Here is an 18,124-nt window from a genome sequence, read left to right as displayed (position 1 = left end):
GCGCACACGTGGCGTTGAAGGGTACGTAAAGCAGTTTGGGGTCACCTGAGAGGGGCCGATGGCTGGCCTTTCTCTTTCCGCTTGCCCTCCACTGAGGGCCTGGATAAGCAGCTGCAGAGAGAGCCCCTCGCCTGCGCCAGAGATGCCCCCTCCAGTCGGCAGACCTGGCCGGCTGAGATGACAGGGTGTGACAGCCGCGGGAGGCTGCCGAGGGGCCTGACTTCTTCTGGCAGGAGCAAAGAGGCCGAGAGGCCTGGGGGCAAAGGGTGTGTGTACCCCGAGCCTCCCGCAGGGAGAGCCGGGCAGGCAGAGGGAGGCCATCGGGTGGTTCCGTCCGACTTTGGCCAGGGGCCTGGCAGGTTGCCTCTGCTCTGGAGACCAGAGGAGCATGGGTTGGGTTCCTAGAGAGCACTGAGCTTCCCCAGCCTGTCTCATCCATTATCCTCAGAACCTTCCAGAGAGGGCGGGTGGCAGACGTTCTAAGCCATGGTGCTCAGGGGAGGTGAGGAACCGTTTCTGTCTGCAGTTAGATGGAGGATCTGCACGGCTCTGCCTGCCTCCGGGCCGGGGTTGTGTGTGTGGGGCGGTCTCTGTGGAGCCTGGAGGCCTCGCCCCGGGAGGACACACGCAACCACTCTGGGACCTGAGCCCACCGCCTGAGCAGGCGGAGTCGCCCACCCTGAGCTCTTCCACCTTCTCCTTTCTCCAGCTGCCTCTGAAGGTCACTGTGACCGGCGTTCCCCAGGAAAGATTGGGGAGCAGGGGACACAGTGCCCTTGGCCCTGGCTCTGCCCCGCCTGGGTAGGTGACAAGGGGCATGGGCTGTGCCTAGCTGGAGGAGGCTCGCACTGCTTCTGCTCCTGGCCCGCAGCTCCCAGCACAGCTGAGAGACCCATCACTAAAGCCCAGGGGGACAAGCGAGAGAAGCCATGTGTCCGGGTTGGGGCCGACTTGGGACTCTGATTATGGGCTGGCTAAGGCCCTGCACAGCCGGGCCGGGCGCACGCACTTGGGCTCAGGGCTGCCGGCGCCTTGCCCCACCTACGTGCATTGGTGGTTCCCGGGCATCAGTGTGGCACAGCCGGATCTGTCCAAGCTGTTTCTGAAGCTTGTTTGCAGAGAAATGGTTCTTTTGTGGGACAACAGGGAGCTTATCTCCCTCGACAAAGACCATCCCAGGAGAGCACAACCTCCACAGACGTTCTTGACGAGGACCACAGAGTGAGTGAGGATCCAGGCTCCGGGCCAGCGGGCTCTGTCGTGGAAATAGCAGCTGCTTTCCCCGCCCCAGGCTGTGCCCACTGCCCTGGCTGCTTCCGGGGGAGTGATGGGGCGGAGGTCTTCTCGGGAAATAGTAGCCGTCACTTTGCTGAGTTTAAAGTCTCCCTGCAGCACGCGTGGTGCCCCGGTAGTTCCAATAACCAGCCCAGGCCGATGAGTTCACAAGATTCACTCACAGTTATTATCTCATTGGATCCTCTTGTTTTACTAATTGGGAAGGAAGGTCAGAGAGGTGACGTGGCCTGGCAAAGACCTTCATCCGGGTGGGGGCGGGAGAGGAGAGAAAGAGAGAGAGGGTGAGAGCAACAGAGATACAGAGACAGAGAGACACTAAACGCAGTTGGGCCTCTTCAGTCCCAGTAGAAGAGGGACAGGAACCTGCTCTGCTTTGCCTAGGGGGTTTATTTCCTTCCACCACGTTCCCTGAGCATCTCCCCTATGCCAGATGGACGCACGCATGAGAGCAGCTCCGCTCTCAGGAAGCCCCGGGGCAGGAGTCATTCTGCCCAGTGGAGTGAGCTTTACTACCATCCTGCTGGAAAGCTTTTCCTGGATGTCTTTAAGGTAACCCTCCTCAGCGTTGCCAGGAGAGACCCTCGGGCTTCCTTATCCTGGGCAGGTCCTGGGGCTTCCTAAGGACCACGTTCTCTGCATGGGGGGCCCCCCTGCTTCCTCCTCCCACTTCCCCCCGTGGACCGGTTGACTCCTCATTGAGAAGACACCCCTCTCCCCAGGCGGCTTTTCAGACCTCCCTGCACAGGGTAGGTGTCCCCGCCAGGTGCTGCCACCTCACTGTGTGTGGCCCCCTCCTGGCACGTCAGAGTTGCATTGTCATTATTTAGTTATTTCCTGTCTCCTGCTGAAACATGAGCTCTGAGGGAGGAAAAGGCGGTGCTCGGTGCTCGATTTGTTCCGTTGTCTCTCCAGACTTTGGCAAACAGTCGACTCGGTAAATATCACTGAAAGAGGAGAGAACGAATGAACAAATAATCAGCCCAACAGATCGTTGCAGGTTTACAGGGTTCACACAACGAGCCAGTAAACTCATGCCTTTGAAATCAGACGTGTGTGTAAACCTAGCCACCGAGGTTTAGTCCACCCATCCCCGTCTGTAGGCATCTCCACGTCTCATCCCAGGTGGGTGGAAGCAGCGTGGTCTGAGGTTCACCCAGCGGGGGGCCCTTGGAGTTGGCCACCTTCTCCTCTGTCATCTACGCTGCTGAGTGGAGGGTCAGTGGAGACCCATTTATCACTATCCTTCCCCTGAGTCCCAAGGCACTGCTGCATCCGCATCTGCTTAGCTGTTTTAGGAGCTCTGTGCCTGAGGATGACGGATGGAAGATGCAGGACGTTGTGCCCCGCAAAGCATGACTTTTCGTTTAGCTCAGACGGCTCTTCTCCGTTAATTTTGCCTGTTTTCAGCTCCAAGTGTCATTGTGCGTTTACTGAAGGTGAAGTGATAGGTGTTAATGCTCCCGTAGCAGACGAACCTCACAAACCATCAAACGAGGCCAGTTTGAGATCAGAGTCATTGTCAAATAGTGATTTTCAAACAGAAAATCAGTTAATTCCAATCTTAGTTCAGTGGTTTTTCCATTTCACGGAATCCAACCACAACTTGAAAATTTGCTCCGTCAAAGATAAGCACCTGACGTGATTGCTGATGTTACTGCAAATTTGATGAAAGAATTCAACATCTATGATACAGTTATTTGTTTTGTAGGATAATATAAATGTTTGTGGTAAGTGTATCCCCCTCAGAATTGATTGTGGTATACAAATAATTTATAATTGTGTCCAAACCAACGGGATGTTCTGTCCGTTAAAATGGAAGCTGAGGATGTCAGACTTTATAAATGGCGATAACTACAAGAGTAATTGAACTAAAAATGTTTGGTAATGAAGCCGATGTTGAATTTTCTAAAATACTTCGGCTTATAGCATGTATTCTCCCTTCTCTATTGAGCATCATATTTCAGAAATGTTTAGGCCGTCAAAGAATTACTTTGTAAATCAATCTGAGAGTCCAAAGATGGTGAACTTTTCTCTAAATGAGGCCCTAAATGTTGGCTTCATTCTGTTATAAATTAGTTGGAAATATTTAATAGTAGCCATCAACAAACAGAACACCAAAAAACACAACCACAGAACAAAACAAAAGCAAAAACTCGCAGCTTTGAGACTTTTATAGAATTACAAGTATTAAAAACAGAGTTTATGAACAGGAAGACATAAAAATTCCTACAAAAGCAAGGAAGGGATAAACAAATTCAGTGATGAGAGCTCACAAGATGCTATTTTGAAAAAAATTACAGGCAATTTCATGAAGAAATGTAAATATTAAGGATATTGAAGAATATATTAAAAGTGAAACATACTAAGAACAGACAAAGCTAAGAAATTTATTGGAGCAGGTGGACATGTACTGAGAATAAATATTCTGTTCATGTTTTTATTTTATTTTCAGAAAGACAATATAAAAAGGTTTTTCCCCCCAAATATTGCTGTAATGTGCATTGATACGTTAATTTTGTCGTCTAGAATTTTTTCTTAAGTTTAAAAAATAGTTTTTGAACAGAACTCCTTAATAGTTTCTCATTTTAATAAGACCAAAATGCTCTTCAATAATTATTTTAGAAAGCATATAGCTTTAGTTGTTTTAGCCCCTCCTTCACTCTCAAAAGGGTCCTGATTTGGATGAGGAAGTATACGGCGCCCATTCTGAGGGCTCTAAGTGCAATGGCTTTATATCTCCAGCACGATGGCTCCCAAATCCTCATCTGCTCCTTTGTGAAGGAGCCTCGTGTGTTTTATCAATGTAATCGAGAACAGAAGAACCACCTGGGAGGGGCTGGAGCTGCAGAAGGAAAACACTACCCTCTTGGGGACGCAGGGGGCAGTCTGGTTCAGTCTGCCAGGACACCCAGGGCTACTTGGAAAGGGCACTTCCAGGCCCCGCTGGGCAGGAGGGGTCAGCCAGGCAGCCCCTCCTCAAAGACACCGGCTCAGGGAAGGCGCCAGCCCTCAAAGCGCTGAAGATCCCAATCGTCTGGGGTGGCTGGGACAGTACCCGGTCTGCTTGGGTCACCCAACACCCAAATGACTGTAACTCACACCAGGTGGTAGGACCCCAGGGAGCAAGCGTCGGTCTCAGACTTGCTGGACCTCAGAAGCTGATGGGACAAGTCAAGGGAAATGAGAGATGGGGTCGCGCGTGAGGGGAAGCTTGTGAGCCAGGGCTGGGGGGAGTGGGCAGGGGGCGGGAGAAGCCCTCTCCTGCTCTGATTCCACCTCCATCTGCTTCTGTCCTCCTTCTGTCCCCCAGCTGCCACTGCCCGGTCTCCCGCCCAGTTCCCCTTCCCGTCCCTGAGCCAAGCACCCCAATCCTCACTTGTCTCCCTCCCACTTACCCTTGGAGTGAACTCAAGCCCACCCCTCCCTTCCAGCCAATCCCCAGACCCCCCTCCTCTTGGTGGTCTCCACTAGAATGGCCCACAGCCCCCTGAAATACAACTTGTCGTCCCGCTGCAAGGACAGCAGGACATTTCCCGTGGGATTTCGGTGAGGGTGGGGGAGGAAGCTCAGCTAGCCTGTCACACGTCATAGGAGCCCCCCAAAGCGGGGCCCCACTCCCCCGTCTCAGCTGATGAATGATGTCCCCTCCCATCCACCTCCCAATATGGAAATCCCAGCGCCTCTGACACCCGACTGACTCTTCACCACGTCTAGCTGATTACCATCCACGTGGATTCCACCCTTGAAACCCCCCTCACATGCTGCCTCCCTTCCATTCCCATGGTCCTGCTTTAGTCCAGACCTACTCCATCTATTGCCTAGACCAGCACATCTCAAATTGTAACGCGCATAGGAACCACCTAGGGACCTTCCGAGAGGGTGAGAGGTCTGGGTGGGACCTTGGATCCTGCATTCCCAACCAGCTCCCAGGTGAAGCCCATGCTCCGGGACCATCCTGGGGCAGCAAAGGCTACATCACCCCCCGCTTCCCTCCCCATCTTAACTGGCTCCTGATGGCTTCCAGTCACTCGAAACTTCCATGGCGGTTCGTTGCTCAGAGCCAAGGTTTTCAGCTTCAGTCTATGTAAAACCCATCACTGCCCATATATTTAGATTTCCAACATCTGGAATCTGGAGTTAGGCCCAGGAATTGGCATCTTTGTTTAATGCCCCCAGTGGTTCCAATAATGTAGGTTTTCGGCGGGGGTTGTTTTGGTTTTGGGGGGTTTTATTTATTTATTTGTGGCTGCACCTCCGGGCTTGTGGGATCTTAGTTCCCCAACCACGGACTGAACCTGGGCCCCAACATTGAAAGCACCGAGTCCTAAACACTGTACTGTGAGGGGGCTCTGATAGTCTAGGTTGTTGATGGAAAATGAACCTTTAATACCAAACCAAACGCTTTACCATGGCACTCAAGGGCCTTCTCAACTCAGCCCCATCTTTCTGCCTCGCTCATCCCTGCTACCTTCACGTACCAGAAGTCCAGCAGAACAAACCGTCCACTGTCTGGACAGTAGGTCGTGCTGTCGTCTCCCTCAAGCCCCTGTCCGTCCCCTCTGTGTCCTGGAGGGACCGCTTAGCCCTCCACCCCTGGGGAGCCTTGGTGACCTCCCAGGTGAATCACCGCCCCCATCTTCCTTCCTTGGTGCTGTGGCCCCACGTCTCCAGAACGTGAGAGTGGGTGTCTTAGGGGTAGCTGTTTGCCACTCGTCCTTCCAGCTCAGGAGGGCTGCTTTAGGGCAGGGACAGGTCTGTATTCATCTTTGCATCTCCAGGACCAAGCGGGCTGCCTGCCCCAGAGCCATTTCCCAAAGAATAGTATTGAAAAGGCATCAAATGGGGTTTAGAAAAAGACAATTTTAATCAAATGTATAGCTGGCTGACTTTTGAAGGTGTAAAAGTAAAGTCTGCTTTGTTGGAAATCATCTGTTTTGATAATCTCAGTTTTGGAGAGCAACGTGCTTTATGCCCCACAGTACTTCACGTTCGGTGAGCGCACAAGCACTGATTAAATACGAATCACTCAAAGTCAGTATAGATTTAATTACTGTTTGAAGCATTATTTTTGTACTGATTCGTGTCTGTGTTTATCGGGTAGCTTGTGCAAACCCTTTGAGGGTGAATGGCCAGGGACTGGCAAGCTGTCATTGGCCTCTTAAGTGATATGATTAAGGGACTCTAGGTGGTGGGCTGGGTTTGAATTCTGCAACGTTTAGTGCCCTCTGCTGGTCACACCAGGCAAATCACCTGCTGCTCCAGGAGGCCCTTGCAGAACTCATGGTGTCTGATTCCTGATAAGCTGGTCTTGTCTGGCCTCCCTTTAGATTGTTGAACATTTGGAAAGGAGGGTTTTTAAATTAATGCATGGAAGAGAAAAATGTTCCACCTAGGAATTCTGCCTCTCTGGGTTGTATTAAACCAATTAATACCTTCTAATCAATTACACTACAATTTACTCAAATATATTTTTTTAGTGATCTCATTTCCTTTTCTCATTTTTATTGAAGTATAGTTAATTTACAATATTGTGTTAGTTTCAAGTGTACAGCAAAGTACAGCAAAGTGATTCAGTTATATATGTATTCTTATATATATGAGATTCAGTTTTATGTATATTTTTATATTTATATATTTTACATACACTTTTTTCAGATCCTTTTCCATTATAGGATATTACAAGATATTGGGTAGTGTTCCCTGTGCTATACAGTAGGTCCTTGTTGTTTATCTATTTTACGTATAGTGGTGTGTATCTGCTAATCCCAAATTCCTAATTTATCCCTCCCCACCTCCACTATCCCCTTTGGTAACCACGAGTTTGTTTTTTTATGTCTGTGAGTCTGTTTCTCTTTTGTAATAAGTTCGTTTGTATCATTTTGTTAGATTCCACATATAAGTGATATCATGTGATATCTGTCTTTCTCTGTCTGACTTACTTCACTTAATATGATAATCTCTAGATCCATCCATATTTCTGCAAATGGCATTATTTCATTCTAGAAAGGAGTAATATTCCATTGTATATATGTACTACATCTTCTTTATCCATATATTAAGAGTATCATAAGAGTGCTCAATAACAACTTTTTAATGCAGTGTATGCAGAGTGCCTGTCAGGGGTTGAGGGCTTTTGTCTCCAGCGGCCCAGGATTGGAATAGCGGCTCCTGAGTTTCCTCTGGACTGGATATGGACCAGCTCCCCCGTGGGGCCTCAGTTGCTCCGTCCTGGAGGGATTTCTGTGAGGGTGATACCCATAGAAAGGGGGTAGCGCACAGTAGGTGCTCACAGAGCGAGAGCTATTTTGCATGTATGGCTCACTTAGTAAATCTAAAATATATCTTGGAAACAAAAAAGAAGAAGGAACTAAAAGTGTTGATCATGACTATGGTAGTTGTTCTGGGATAATTGTCATACTGTGCTCAGAATGGTTTCATTTTAATAGTGGTGATTGCTAGAAAATGATTGGGTTTTTTGCGTTCATTCAGAGCCTTCTCTAATTACAAGTGTTTCTTGGCTTTGGTCCATTCGTATTCCCGAGGGAGGCTTCTTGCAGGAACGTGCCATCTGTAGGGCCGGGCGCCCAGGCTGACTGTGGACAGGGCTCGTGGATGGAAACGGAGGAGGGCGCCCAGGAGGGAGGACACTCCTGCATCATCAGCACCAGATCCCACCCGGCAGGTGCCACTGCCCACCTTCAGCCTCAGGGAGCCCTCGGGAGGGGTTTCTGTACCACCAAGAGGTCACTATCATGATTCCCAAGGATTTATGGTGTCTTTGCCGAAACGGAGCGCTGAGTAGGGGGTCCCAGGTGACCGCCTGCAGGTCTCCTGGGCGAAAGAGCCTTTTTCTCTGTCGAGCCGCGTTGCAGTCTGGGTTTGCCCAGCACGTCTGCCCATCCACCCAATAAATACTTTCCCCCATCCCCGAGGTGCCCGAGTGGGTCTGTCAGAGATGAGCTGACCATGACCCCTCCTCCAGGAGGGGGCTTCCCTCTGCTTCCCCTAAGAGCTCAGACCGGAGCAGAGTCCAGATGCAAGGCCTGATATCAGCCCGGAGTCGTGAAGATTACACGGGGTGATACAGGAAAGCTGCCGGCAAAGTGCTTGGCTCAGAGGAGCAGTGACATGACGCCAGCTCTTCATCCCCAAGTCACTGTTCACACCTCACGAGGCAGGGGACTGAGCTGAGCTTCACGACAGTTAATCAGGCTCCGGAGTGTGGGACAGGTGGACGGCCAGGGGCTGGAGTTTTTCGGGGACCTTTTCCTGTAGCTCTGGTAGGAGGTACTCAAGGCCGGCACCCGGAATAAGGGCCGGGGTGTAGTTGTGGTTGTGGCCGAGGGACAGCAAAGGGGGACCCTGTGCAGGTGGCTGGACCCCCCTTCCAGCCCCCCAGCCCTGTGGCCACAGGCTACGTAACCAAGGGCGCTGATGCATCTCTGGGCTGCTGTGATGCAACACGGAAATACTGCACCGTGTCACCACGGGCACAGCGAAATGTTCCTGTACGTTCAGCAAGTTACTGTCGTCGGCAATCCTCAAGCCAAGGTGACCGGGCCTCTTGCAGGGTCTGTGAAGCTGCCTCTCGGAATCGCAGACCTCGCGATGTTTGAAGAGTTTCTTCTCCCCTGGCACCTCCACGCCCTTGGCCTCTTCTCTCCCTCCCGAAACAGACAAACGAACAAAAACAGCAGGAGCTTTTGTAACCTGCGGGTGGTTATGGCGCTACTAACCTGGCTTGTTCTAAGGTGGGGCTACTTCCCAAGTGCAGGTAGAAACCGTGCCAGTACCAGACCTCCCCCCACCGCAGACTGACAAAGCCACGCTCCCAAAGGGTCCCACTGTCACCCCGATCCCCGGCCCACTGTTTTTCTTCCCGAGTCCTCTGTGTCTTCCCTGAGTTTCCCGCCTCGGTGGAGGCTGGCCATCCCCAGGTGGGTGGCGGGCGAGCCCTCTGAGCCCGTTCTGCCTCTTGCAGGGTTGCCATGGAGCCCTTCTGTCCGCTCCTGCTGGCCGGTGTTAGCCTGCCGCTCGCCAAGGCCTTCAAGGGCAACGAGACCACCACCGCGCAGAGCAACTGGACCTCCACGACCGCAGGTAAGGGCCCCCCGCCTCCTCCTCCCTGCCCTCCTGCCCGCACTGCCCACTGCCCCGCCTCCTGATGGCCTTGCGGGGTGATGGGCAGGTGCGTGGGAAGTGTGCACGTCTGTAGGGCAGGCTGGCTAGGAGAGCAGTGCTCCGTATTTGACTGGAGCAAAGCTGAGCACTCGGGAGGCAGCGGACATAAGCTCCCACCCCTGCCCTGGGCTGAGAGTCCGTGTCAGCTTGGTGGGACGGAGGGCAGGATGGCCCCCGTTGTGCTGAACCCAACTCAAAGCAGCCCTGAACAAACGTGGATGTGTCAGTGGGGGGTATTTAAACGCTGGCGTGACAGCTGATGCCATTCATTAAGAAATTCATATTGTGGGGCGAGATATTGGTATAGTAGTTAGGTTTATTTTAAAACATGAGTCCGTACCTTTTAGAGACGCATACTCGAATGTTGACAACTGAAACGACAAGATATCTAGGAGTGACTTGGAAAAGAATGCATAGCGGGGCAGGCCACAGACGCACACAGTTGATCCAAGAATGTCAGGGGGCAGATACGTGGGGGTTCGTTACTCTAGTCTCTCACTGTTTTTATACTTTGAAAGTTAAAAAGGAGAAAAGGAAAAGGAATGCCTGATACATGAGACAATATGGGTGGGTCTCAGAAACATGCGAGGTGACCAGACAGGGAAGAGCACGTGTTGTGTTTTCCACGTATGTGAAGCGCCCGGGACAGGCAGATCACTGGGGCTGGGCGCAGGACGGGGAGTGAGCACACATGGCAGGAGGGGTCTTAGTGGGTTGATGGAGAAGCGGAGGTGATGGATTGTGGGGATGTCGGCACAGCTCTGTGAATTCATTGAAAGTCATTGAGTCGTATGCTTAAAATGGGTGTGTTTTAGAGCTTGGAAACTTTACCTCCATAAAACAATGTAAATGCAAGGTTAAAAGAAGAGGAGAGGGAGAGAAGAGAAGCAAGAGCAGATGCCCCTGAATCGCCCGCCTGTGTTCACATCTAGCTCTGCAGCTTAGTGGCTGAGTGACCTTGAGTAAGTCGCTGACCCTCTCTGTGCCCAGTATCCCCAGTTGTAGATGGCGGTGATAATAGTACCTACTCCTTAGCAGTGCTGTGAGGATTAAGAGAGATAACCGTGCTGGGGTGTAGAGGACTCCTCGACGCTGGCCGTTTTTAGCGGGACAGTTATGTCGTAGGTCATCCGGCCAGACTCTTAACCGAGAGTCGGCTGTTCAGTATCTTTTGGTATCTTCTTCTTGGACATGTGCCTGATACAGAGGGAGGCCCAGCTGGGTGGGTTCCAGGTCCCCGAGGAGTTGATATGGATTTCCTGGGCACCGCCATGCCTCCCTGGTAGACTTGTAGGCCTGTCTGTGTCTGCCAGCTCCATCCCATGGCAGGGCCAGCAGGAGCCTGTAACCAGCAGGGACTGGACCTCCGCTCTGCACCCAGACCTGTTGCCAGTTCCCACACCTGCTGCTCCATCCCCATCCCCTCCTTCCCCCAAGACTCCCAGACATAAAACTCAAGGAATTCTCTGATAGGGATCAGCTGGTGTATTGGTCAGGGTTCTTCAGAGAAACAGAATCAATAAGATATATAATTATATGTATATTTATTATGAGGGATTGGCTTACATGACTGCAGAGCCAGGGTGCCAGTCTTCCTGTGGAAACTGCCAGTCTTCAGTCTCCGCCTGAAGACGGGCAGGCTGCCGTAGAAACAGAAGGAGCGACGCCCCAGTTGGAAGGCAGTCAGGCAGGAAGAATTCCTTCTTACTCGTGGGAGGCTCCGGCTTTTTGTTCTATTCGGACCTTCAGCTGATTGGATGTGGCCCAACCCCCAGTGCAGAGGGCAGTCTGCTTTTCTCAGAATACCAGCTCAGATGCCGGATCTCATCCACATGGCCTCCCTGTAGAAACACCCAGCTTATTCAGATACGTTGACCCAATATCTGGGCGCTCTGTGGCCAGTCGAGTTGACACATGAAGCCTCACAACTTGCTCATCGCAGACCTTCGGGAGAACAAAAATTATCAACTTCCCTCCAGGAAAAAGTTGACCAAGGTGATTAGAGTTGCCACCATTCAGCCTGGGGTCAAGAGTTCAATCCCCATCCAGCCCGAGGGCTTTCCATGATTTCCTAACCCTGGACAAACATCCTACTAAAGCCCCTAAGCGCAGGGACAAGTGAGGCTCCCTGCTGCCCTGAGCACCCAGCCAGGAGAGCCCTTCTAGGCTCCTGACCATCTTCTGCACTGAGCAGCACCCTCTTCACATGGAAACCCCAGAGAAATTCAAAACCACAGAAAAGAAAGACCAGAAGCCCCAGTAAATAGAATCTGTGCTCGTCACGCTGCCTCGTCTCAAGCCGGCCCTCTGGGTGCCGGGTCACTGGCGGAGCACTGCAGCCTGGGCTGCTCAGGACGGTGCTTCCCTGGGATGGGCGGAGGGGAGCTGGCCTCTGGCTGGCCCAGTGCCCAACACCTGCAGGAACGTGTAACAAAACATTCAACCGGGCAGAGAGCATCCTTTGCCCCAAAGTGGGGAAGAAACGCTGCAGCTGTGTGAATGCACCTGCAGGTGGTGCTGTGGTCACCATCAGGGTGACGGGCTCCCCACTCCTGGGTTCACCTAAAAATAAAATGCCTGGCTGATAATCGGCTGCGGCTGTCAGGTGTCCTTACAGGAAGCGGGACGGCTGTGTGACCTGGTGCCCACCAGAACGCATGTGAAAGTCACCTGTTGCAGCCTCTGCAGGCATGGCAGTGGCTTCTGGTCACTTCCAAGAGGGAAGTCATCTGGCTCAGGGCCCCTGTCATGTAAGTAGATGGGCTCCTGTGACCTAGAGTTCCGGAGGACACCTGACCGACCGTGTGAGGTGCCCTTTGAAACTTCATCTGTTCCCCAAAAGAAGGATGAAGCATCGTTTGGGATGATCACAGTGCTTTGCCAGTGTGTTCCAAAATAACCGGGAATCATTTCATTTGCTCACTGAACAAAATGTATTAAATAATCATCAGGAGACATTATTTTACACAAGTAGTTGAAGGTAAATATCTATAAATTGTATAGCAAAATGGTATTGTCCAGATTATATGAAGGATTCCTAAACATTAACAAGAAACAAAAAAAGACAGTAGAAAAACGGTAAAAAATTTGACCAGGCAAAATATGAATATCTAATTAAGTATGTTTGTGAATCATGAAAAGGCGCCTAACCGTCTAGAAATTAGGGAAATGCAAATTTAACTGGTATTATTTTACTTACCAGATTGACAGAAATTAAAAGAATTACTAATATCTGGGAGAAATAGGTTCCATCGTACACTCCAGGTGAGCGTAGAAGGTGGAAACATTGGCAGTTTGCAGTTTCGATTACAGTTTAATGTGTGTGGACAGAATACAAAGGGTCCACTTCCAGGAGCTCGCCTACAGAAACCCTTGTGAGATACACAAAGATGTCGACATGAGCTGCAGAATTGTAGGTAATAGCCAGAAAGTTGGAAACAACCTAAGTGTCCATCCCAATCTTGGTTTATCCAAAAAGTGGAAATTCAAGGGGCAGTTAAACAAAATGAAGAGGCTCCCGTGTGCTGACACTGAAACTCTCCAAGACAGACGACCCAAGAAAGGCAAGTCGCAGAGCTGCCAGATACCGTATTTCATCTGTGTTTTTTTCCCCCCACATTTCACATCACTGTATCCTGAAGTGTGCCTTAATATCTTGTTTCCTTTCTTAGTGGTTCATAAAGTAATAGCACATCTTACGATCCGTGGCGTCGTAGATGTGATGAGAGAGTCGTTAGGACTCCAGTTATCAGCGAACCTGTAGGTTTATGAATGTGAACGTGTAGGGAAAATGTCAGGGCAGATACACCCCACGGGTTTAACAGCGTGTAACTCTGGGAACAAGAAGGGGTGGCTCTTGCCCGTGACTGTTCTGTGTTTGGTCTGAACATTTTGCAGCAGGCCTGGATCCCTGTGTTGCTCCTGTCGACCAGAACCCAGCAAAACGCACGAGGTACAGGGTGGGAGCAGACTTTTAAAGCGCCCTCTGCTGGTAAACAGCGGGTCCTGCAGGGACCTTGCCCACCCACCCCCCGCCCCCCAACCAGAACACAGCTGCTCTGCCACCTTCTTCCCCTCCCTCCTCTTCTCTCCTACCCCTGCCCCAACTCTTCCCTCCCCCAGGGACCCCCAAGGCAGGGCAGATCCGCATTGGAGGAACATCATCCAGTACCCCCCTTCCTACAAGAGGGGACCCCAGAAGGGGGGGGGGTCCCTTTGTCAAGGCCTTACACAGAACTCTTTAGGGCTGAGGGGGGAACCAAGGGGCCTCCCCACCCCCTGCTGCCCACCCTCACCTCACAGGGCCGTCCAGCACAGCAGGCGAGCCGCACAAGTTTAAGCGTGCAGGTGCATGACTGAGGTCAGGACTCACACGGCAGCCCCTGACTTTCAAATTCCAGGACCAGATTGCATGTAAGCCGACACACACGTGTGCACACTTCTCAGGCATGCATGGGCATAAATTTGCACGAACATCCATGCGCACCTGACCTGGAGCATTGGCTGCATAGAATTGGAGGAGATGTGGGGAGAAGACTGCTCCGAGTGGACCACCGGGGTACTTACCTCCAGGAGAGCCCCGCTCTGCTCCCCAGCCGTGACCCTCAGCCCCACCCAGTCTGAGTCACATCACCGTGAAATGAAAACAGAAAGAGACTTGAATTTCCTCTTAGTCATCACCCTGACTTCCCGTCGGGAGCCCATTGGTGCCCGGGAACACAGCCCAGCCTGCGGAGGGTTTTTCTGACCCACATTGGTTTTCAGAATTGTATTTGGGTTGAATTGCTTACCAATATTTAAAAATCAGATAATTTTTACGTAAAAATATAGATTTCTTCCTTCGGTAAATTGGAAGAACTGAGCACGCCACGTGCACCTCTCCTTGGCCCCCGTGAGCTGGGGCTAAGATGCGGCCAGCCCCGCGGACAGGGCATGGACACCCCGCCAGTTCCCAGAGCCCCACGGGGCCTGCTGGTCCTTGACTGTTCCCGCCTGACCTCCATCTTCCATAACAGCCGCGGCTGCTGACAACTGACAGAGACCCCGAGCAGGGGAACCCATTTGTCCCTGTGGCCCATCGCTTCTGTCCGGGTACACGGCCCCTTTCTGGGGGCCTTGGGTCATTCCGCCTCGCTCCTTGAGGGTGTGCCGTGGAATTGCCCACGTCTGTAACTGCAGCCTTGACTCCGGGCAGCATGAAAGCGGAGGCTGGACCCTGGAGCCCCTGACGGCCCCAGGGGTGGGCTGTCTGTGATCCCGGTGCCCACCTGAAGCTCCTGGCAGGCCTGCACGCTCAGCTAGGCCCATCCAGCCCTCGGACCTACGAGCTGGCCCGTCAGTCACTGCCAAGGTTAAGCTGAGCAAATGCAGAAGTGGGGAGTTCGACAGAAGGGACGCCCCGGGAGAGCAGAAGGGCACCTGCCAGGCTCTGCGGCTGCATCTGGATGGGCAGGGATGGAGCTGAGTGGCCTCTCTGGGGCTGGGCCCAGCTCTGCCCCTTGGTAGCAGGCGTCTCCCCCATCAGTCTGGGCTTGAGTTGCTCCAAAGCCCTGGCAGGGTTCGGGGGTGCTCCGAGGAGCTGCAGGCAGGTCGGCTCCTAGGGTCGGGGAGGAGCCTCTGTAGCGGAGGGGCTCCCAGGGAGGGACTGAGCAGAGATCTCAGCCTGGCATCCCCAGCCTCCCAGCTCAGCTGCGGTGGTCCCTGAACATCACTAGCTCGTGTGGCAGAGGCGTGGGGCAGCCTGGAGCGGGGGCGTGTCGTAGGTTGGCCAGGTTTACGGTGGCTGAGGTCACCTCCTCACCGCTGTCCTCAGGTTTTAATACTTCCACGTCTAGCAGTCACTCAGGTCTGTAAGAGTCCTTCGTTTATTAGGAGTATAGCACTGACCACCCACAGGGTGCCGGCGTCAGCGCGGGGCCCCGGCGGCAGAGCTCCCGGCCCAGGGGTGAGATACCCGTTACACCTTTGGGATACGTGGGGAGGGGTGCGAGATGGGGGGCTGCGGGGCCCTGTTGGTGCTTCTGTGAGTCAGAGCGATGATGGTCCAGTCATGCCTTCTAGGGGCTTCCACTGAAACGGGGGTGAAGGCGGGCCCCCCGGGCCTGTTCCCCCAGGAGAATAGGCTGTGTGCTGACGGCACACAGAGCCCCTCTGGGATCCACTGGAGGGGAGCTGCGTGGGCCTCGTGGACGAGGGGCCTTTGAGGTGCTCCTTGGCGAGCGAGGACGCTTTGGAGAGGAGGGCGCCGCAGGGCAGTCTGAGGGGACAGGAGCTGAGTCAGAACACTGGGGGAGGGGTGGGCTCTGAGGGTGGCGGCCGGGCCACCAGAGCCCCCTGGAGTTCGGGCTTGCGGGCCAGGCCCTGGGCAGCCATGTTGGGTCCAGGGACGTGGCACCTTCTGGTCCAGGAAAGACAGATGAAAGGGGAGTGCCTGGTCAGCAGCTCTCCTCTGGGCGGGTGAGGTCGGCAGCTCACGGCTCCGGGAGGCCGGGTCACCATGCGACCACGGGCCACTGTCCTGGGACAGAGCAGCAGGGCATCTACACTCCCACCCTCCTCCACCTCCCGTTAGGGGGAGGGACAGGTGCCCTGGGACCTGGGGAAACAGGTCACATGGGGGTCTGGGCCTTCACTACCCAGCAGCAGGGGGCCTTGGACACGTCAGGTCATCACATCCTCAGCTCAGCTTCTTCTTGGTGTCAACGCTGCTCATCTAAGTAGAGGGGCCTTTGTGGACCCAATGGACCAGGATGGTGGACTGAGTTGCAAACTGTAAAGTGGGGTCCGGGAAGAAGGGCAGATGAAGGAGGGAGTTTGCAAACTGTAAAGTGGGGTTCTCGTGTCAGGGAAGAAGGGTTGAGAGGGAGTGACTAGTTTGCAAACTGTGAAGTGAGGTTTTGGTGTCCAGGAAGGACTGTTGACGAAGGGAGTTTGTAAACTGTAAAGGAGGGTTCTGGTGTCCTGGGCCGCTGGGATGGGGGGGACGAATTGGTGACCTCTAAAGTGGGGTCTGGCATCAGGGAAGGGGGGCTGGTGGGAGGGCCACTTTGCAAACTGCGAGGTCTGGTGTTGGGAACCTTTCCTTGCCCAGAGCCCGCTTCCCCTTGTGCCTCGGGTCCTGACGGGGACCTGCTTCTGCCCCCAGGCGCTCCGGCCCCCGGCCCTCCGGCCCCCGGCGCGCCCCAGCCCCTGCTGGCCTGGCTGCTGCTCCCCTTGCTGCTGTTCCTGTTCCTTGCAGCCTACTTCTTCAGGTAGGAGTGTCCGGGCGCTGGCTCACCCACACCTGCTGGGGAGGAAATGATGCGAGAGGCTGTCACTGCAGATGAGCAGGCGGGGGCTGGCCGGGTGGCAGAGGGCAGAGCAGGGGCGGGGCCAAGGGGCCAGAGCAGGGCCGGGGCCAAGGGGCCAGGGCAGGGGCGGGGCCAAGGCGCCAGGGCAGGGGCTCAGCCATGAACAGCAGGAACAGCTTCTCTCGGCTCACCTGGTGGGTATCCCTGGGGCTCACCTGGTGGCTATCCCCGGGGCTCTGGACTCTCAGCAAGCTCCCTGTGCTGACACCTCACGCGTCTGTGTCTCTAAGGTTCAGGAAGCAGAGGAAGGCAGTGGTCAGCTCCAACGACAAGAAGATGCCTAATGGAATCCTAGAAGAGCAAGGTAGGGGGCCGGGCTGGGCCGGGCCTGGGGGGGCCGTGCCTTTCTAACACCTTAACACTTAAACGATGGACTCCTCCGGCTTTGCGACTTTCATCTGGCTTTACCTGGTATCATGCCGTCCTTTATAACCGGAGTTTCCCCGTTTCAAAACTACTGTCATTTTCTGTCCGGTGTGAAACAGACGTTTGAGGCATTTCAGTTTGTGGCTTTGGGGGAGACACTGTTCATATCCTGTCGTTTTTCCAGGATTTCAACATATAAAATTTATCAGTAAGTCTTAGATCGTCCTAAGCTGAGACAGGTGGGCTCACAATTTACAGTTCTCGAAAGGGCCACGCTGGAATCCGCAGTTTTCCCATCAGCTAAAAGAAGGGAATTGATGTACCAACGTGCTCAGCAGGGAGGCGCAGAGTAGCTCAGGGGGAATTTCCTGCCTTTCTTTGAGGTTCCGAATTCAGCTACTAACTTGTAAATTCTGCTTACAAGGGCACATTGGTTTTCTTCCCACGCGTTGAGATGTCCAGGAAAGGTATGTGAGGCAGAGGCTTTGAAAACTATTGTTCACACCAGTGCCTACGGCTTCCTCAGTCAGCTTGCTGCCTGGTTGTCCCGTGGTTTGGGGGAGCAGAGGTGCCGTCAGACTTCAGATGAATTACAAAACCGACCCGGCACACGACAAAGAGTATCGGCAGCGAAGGACCTCAGCCAGACCCAGGAGGGCAGTTCTGTCGTGCTGGGAGACCCGTGACCCTGGCTTCATGATGACACGTGGCCTCCAGGCACCACCTTCCTGCCCCCTTCTCCCTGCCCTGCACGTCCCAACAGCCCGGATGGGAGGAGGAAGTTGGGGCTGGTTAGGCCACCTGCTCATCCTAGAGTGACTGTCTCAGGAGGAATGAGCCCTGGAGGGAGTTCTTGGCTGGCCTTCAGAACAGCTCTGCAGGTGGGGACAGGCCCTTTTGCAGGTGACAGCAAAGTAGTGTTGACCTTGTTG

At 53.4% G+C, this 18,124-nt stretch overlaps 1 protein-coding gene and 1 long non-coding RNA gene across 12 annotated transcripts in view; one reads left to right on the top strand and one right to left on the bottom strand.

Moving 5' to 3' along the window:
- Nucleotides 1-18,124, top strand: part of PTPRE (protein tyrosine phosphatase receptor type E) — a 167,485-nt gene that overhangs the window by 112,469 nt on the left and 36,892 nt on the right. For 3 of the 4 annotated variants that reach the window (XM_033842110.2, XM_033842109.2, XM_073793810.1), the window contains 3 exons: nucleotides 9,278-9,396; nucleotides 16,622-16,727; nucleotides 17,057-17,130. In XM_033842110.2, coding sequence (XP_033698001.1) covers nucleotides 9,285-9,396; nucleotides 16,622-16,727; nucleotides 17,057-17,130 — 292 coding nt within the window. In that variant the 5' untranslated portion in view covers nucleotides 9,278-9,284. Of the gene's footprint in view, nucleotides 1-9,277; nucleotides 9,397-16,621; nucleotides 16,728-16,864; nucleotides 16,961-17,056; nucleotides 17,131-18,124 lie in introns of those variants that run through there. The other variant, XM_033842111.2, reaches the window with a different exon arrangement.
- On the bottom strand, nucleotides 10,961-18,004 carry LOC117308506 (uncharacterized). 8 transcript variants are annotated; one of them, XR_004522570.2, is made up of 4 exons: nucleotides 17,235-18,004; nucleotides 16,958-17,051; nucleotides 14,044-16,762; nucleotides 10,961-11,421 (listed from the first exon to the last, which is right to left on the bottom strand). It is a non-coding gene; the product is annotated as an uncharacterized lncRNA (long non-coding RNA). The 8 variants fall into 8 exon arrangements; XR_004522566.2 differs by having other exon boundaries at nucleotides 14,044-16,759; nucleotides 17,235-18,003; XR_004522569.2 differs by having other exon boundaries at nucleotides 16,982-17,051; nucleotides 17,235-18,003.

This window comes from Tursiops truncatus, chromosome 16, assembly GCF_011762595.2.
Source record: "Tursiops truncatus isolate mTurTru1 chromosome 16, mTurTru1.mat.Y, whole genome shotgun sequence".
In the NCBI taxonomy this organism is placed as follows: domain Eukaryota; kingdom Metazoa; phylum Chordata; class Mammalia; order Artiodactyla; family Delphinidae; genus Tursiops; species Tursiops truncatus.
Note: the sequence above shows the minus strand (reverse complement) of the source record. Positions and strands in the feature narration are given on the sequence as shown.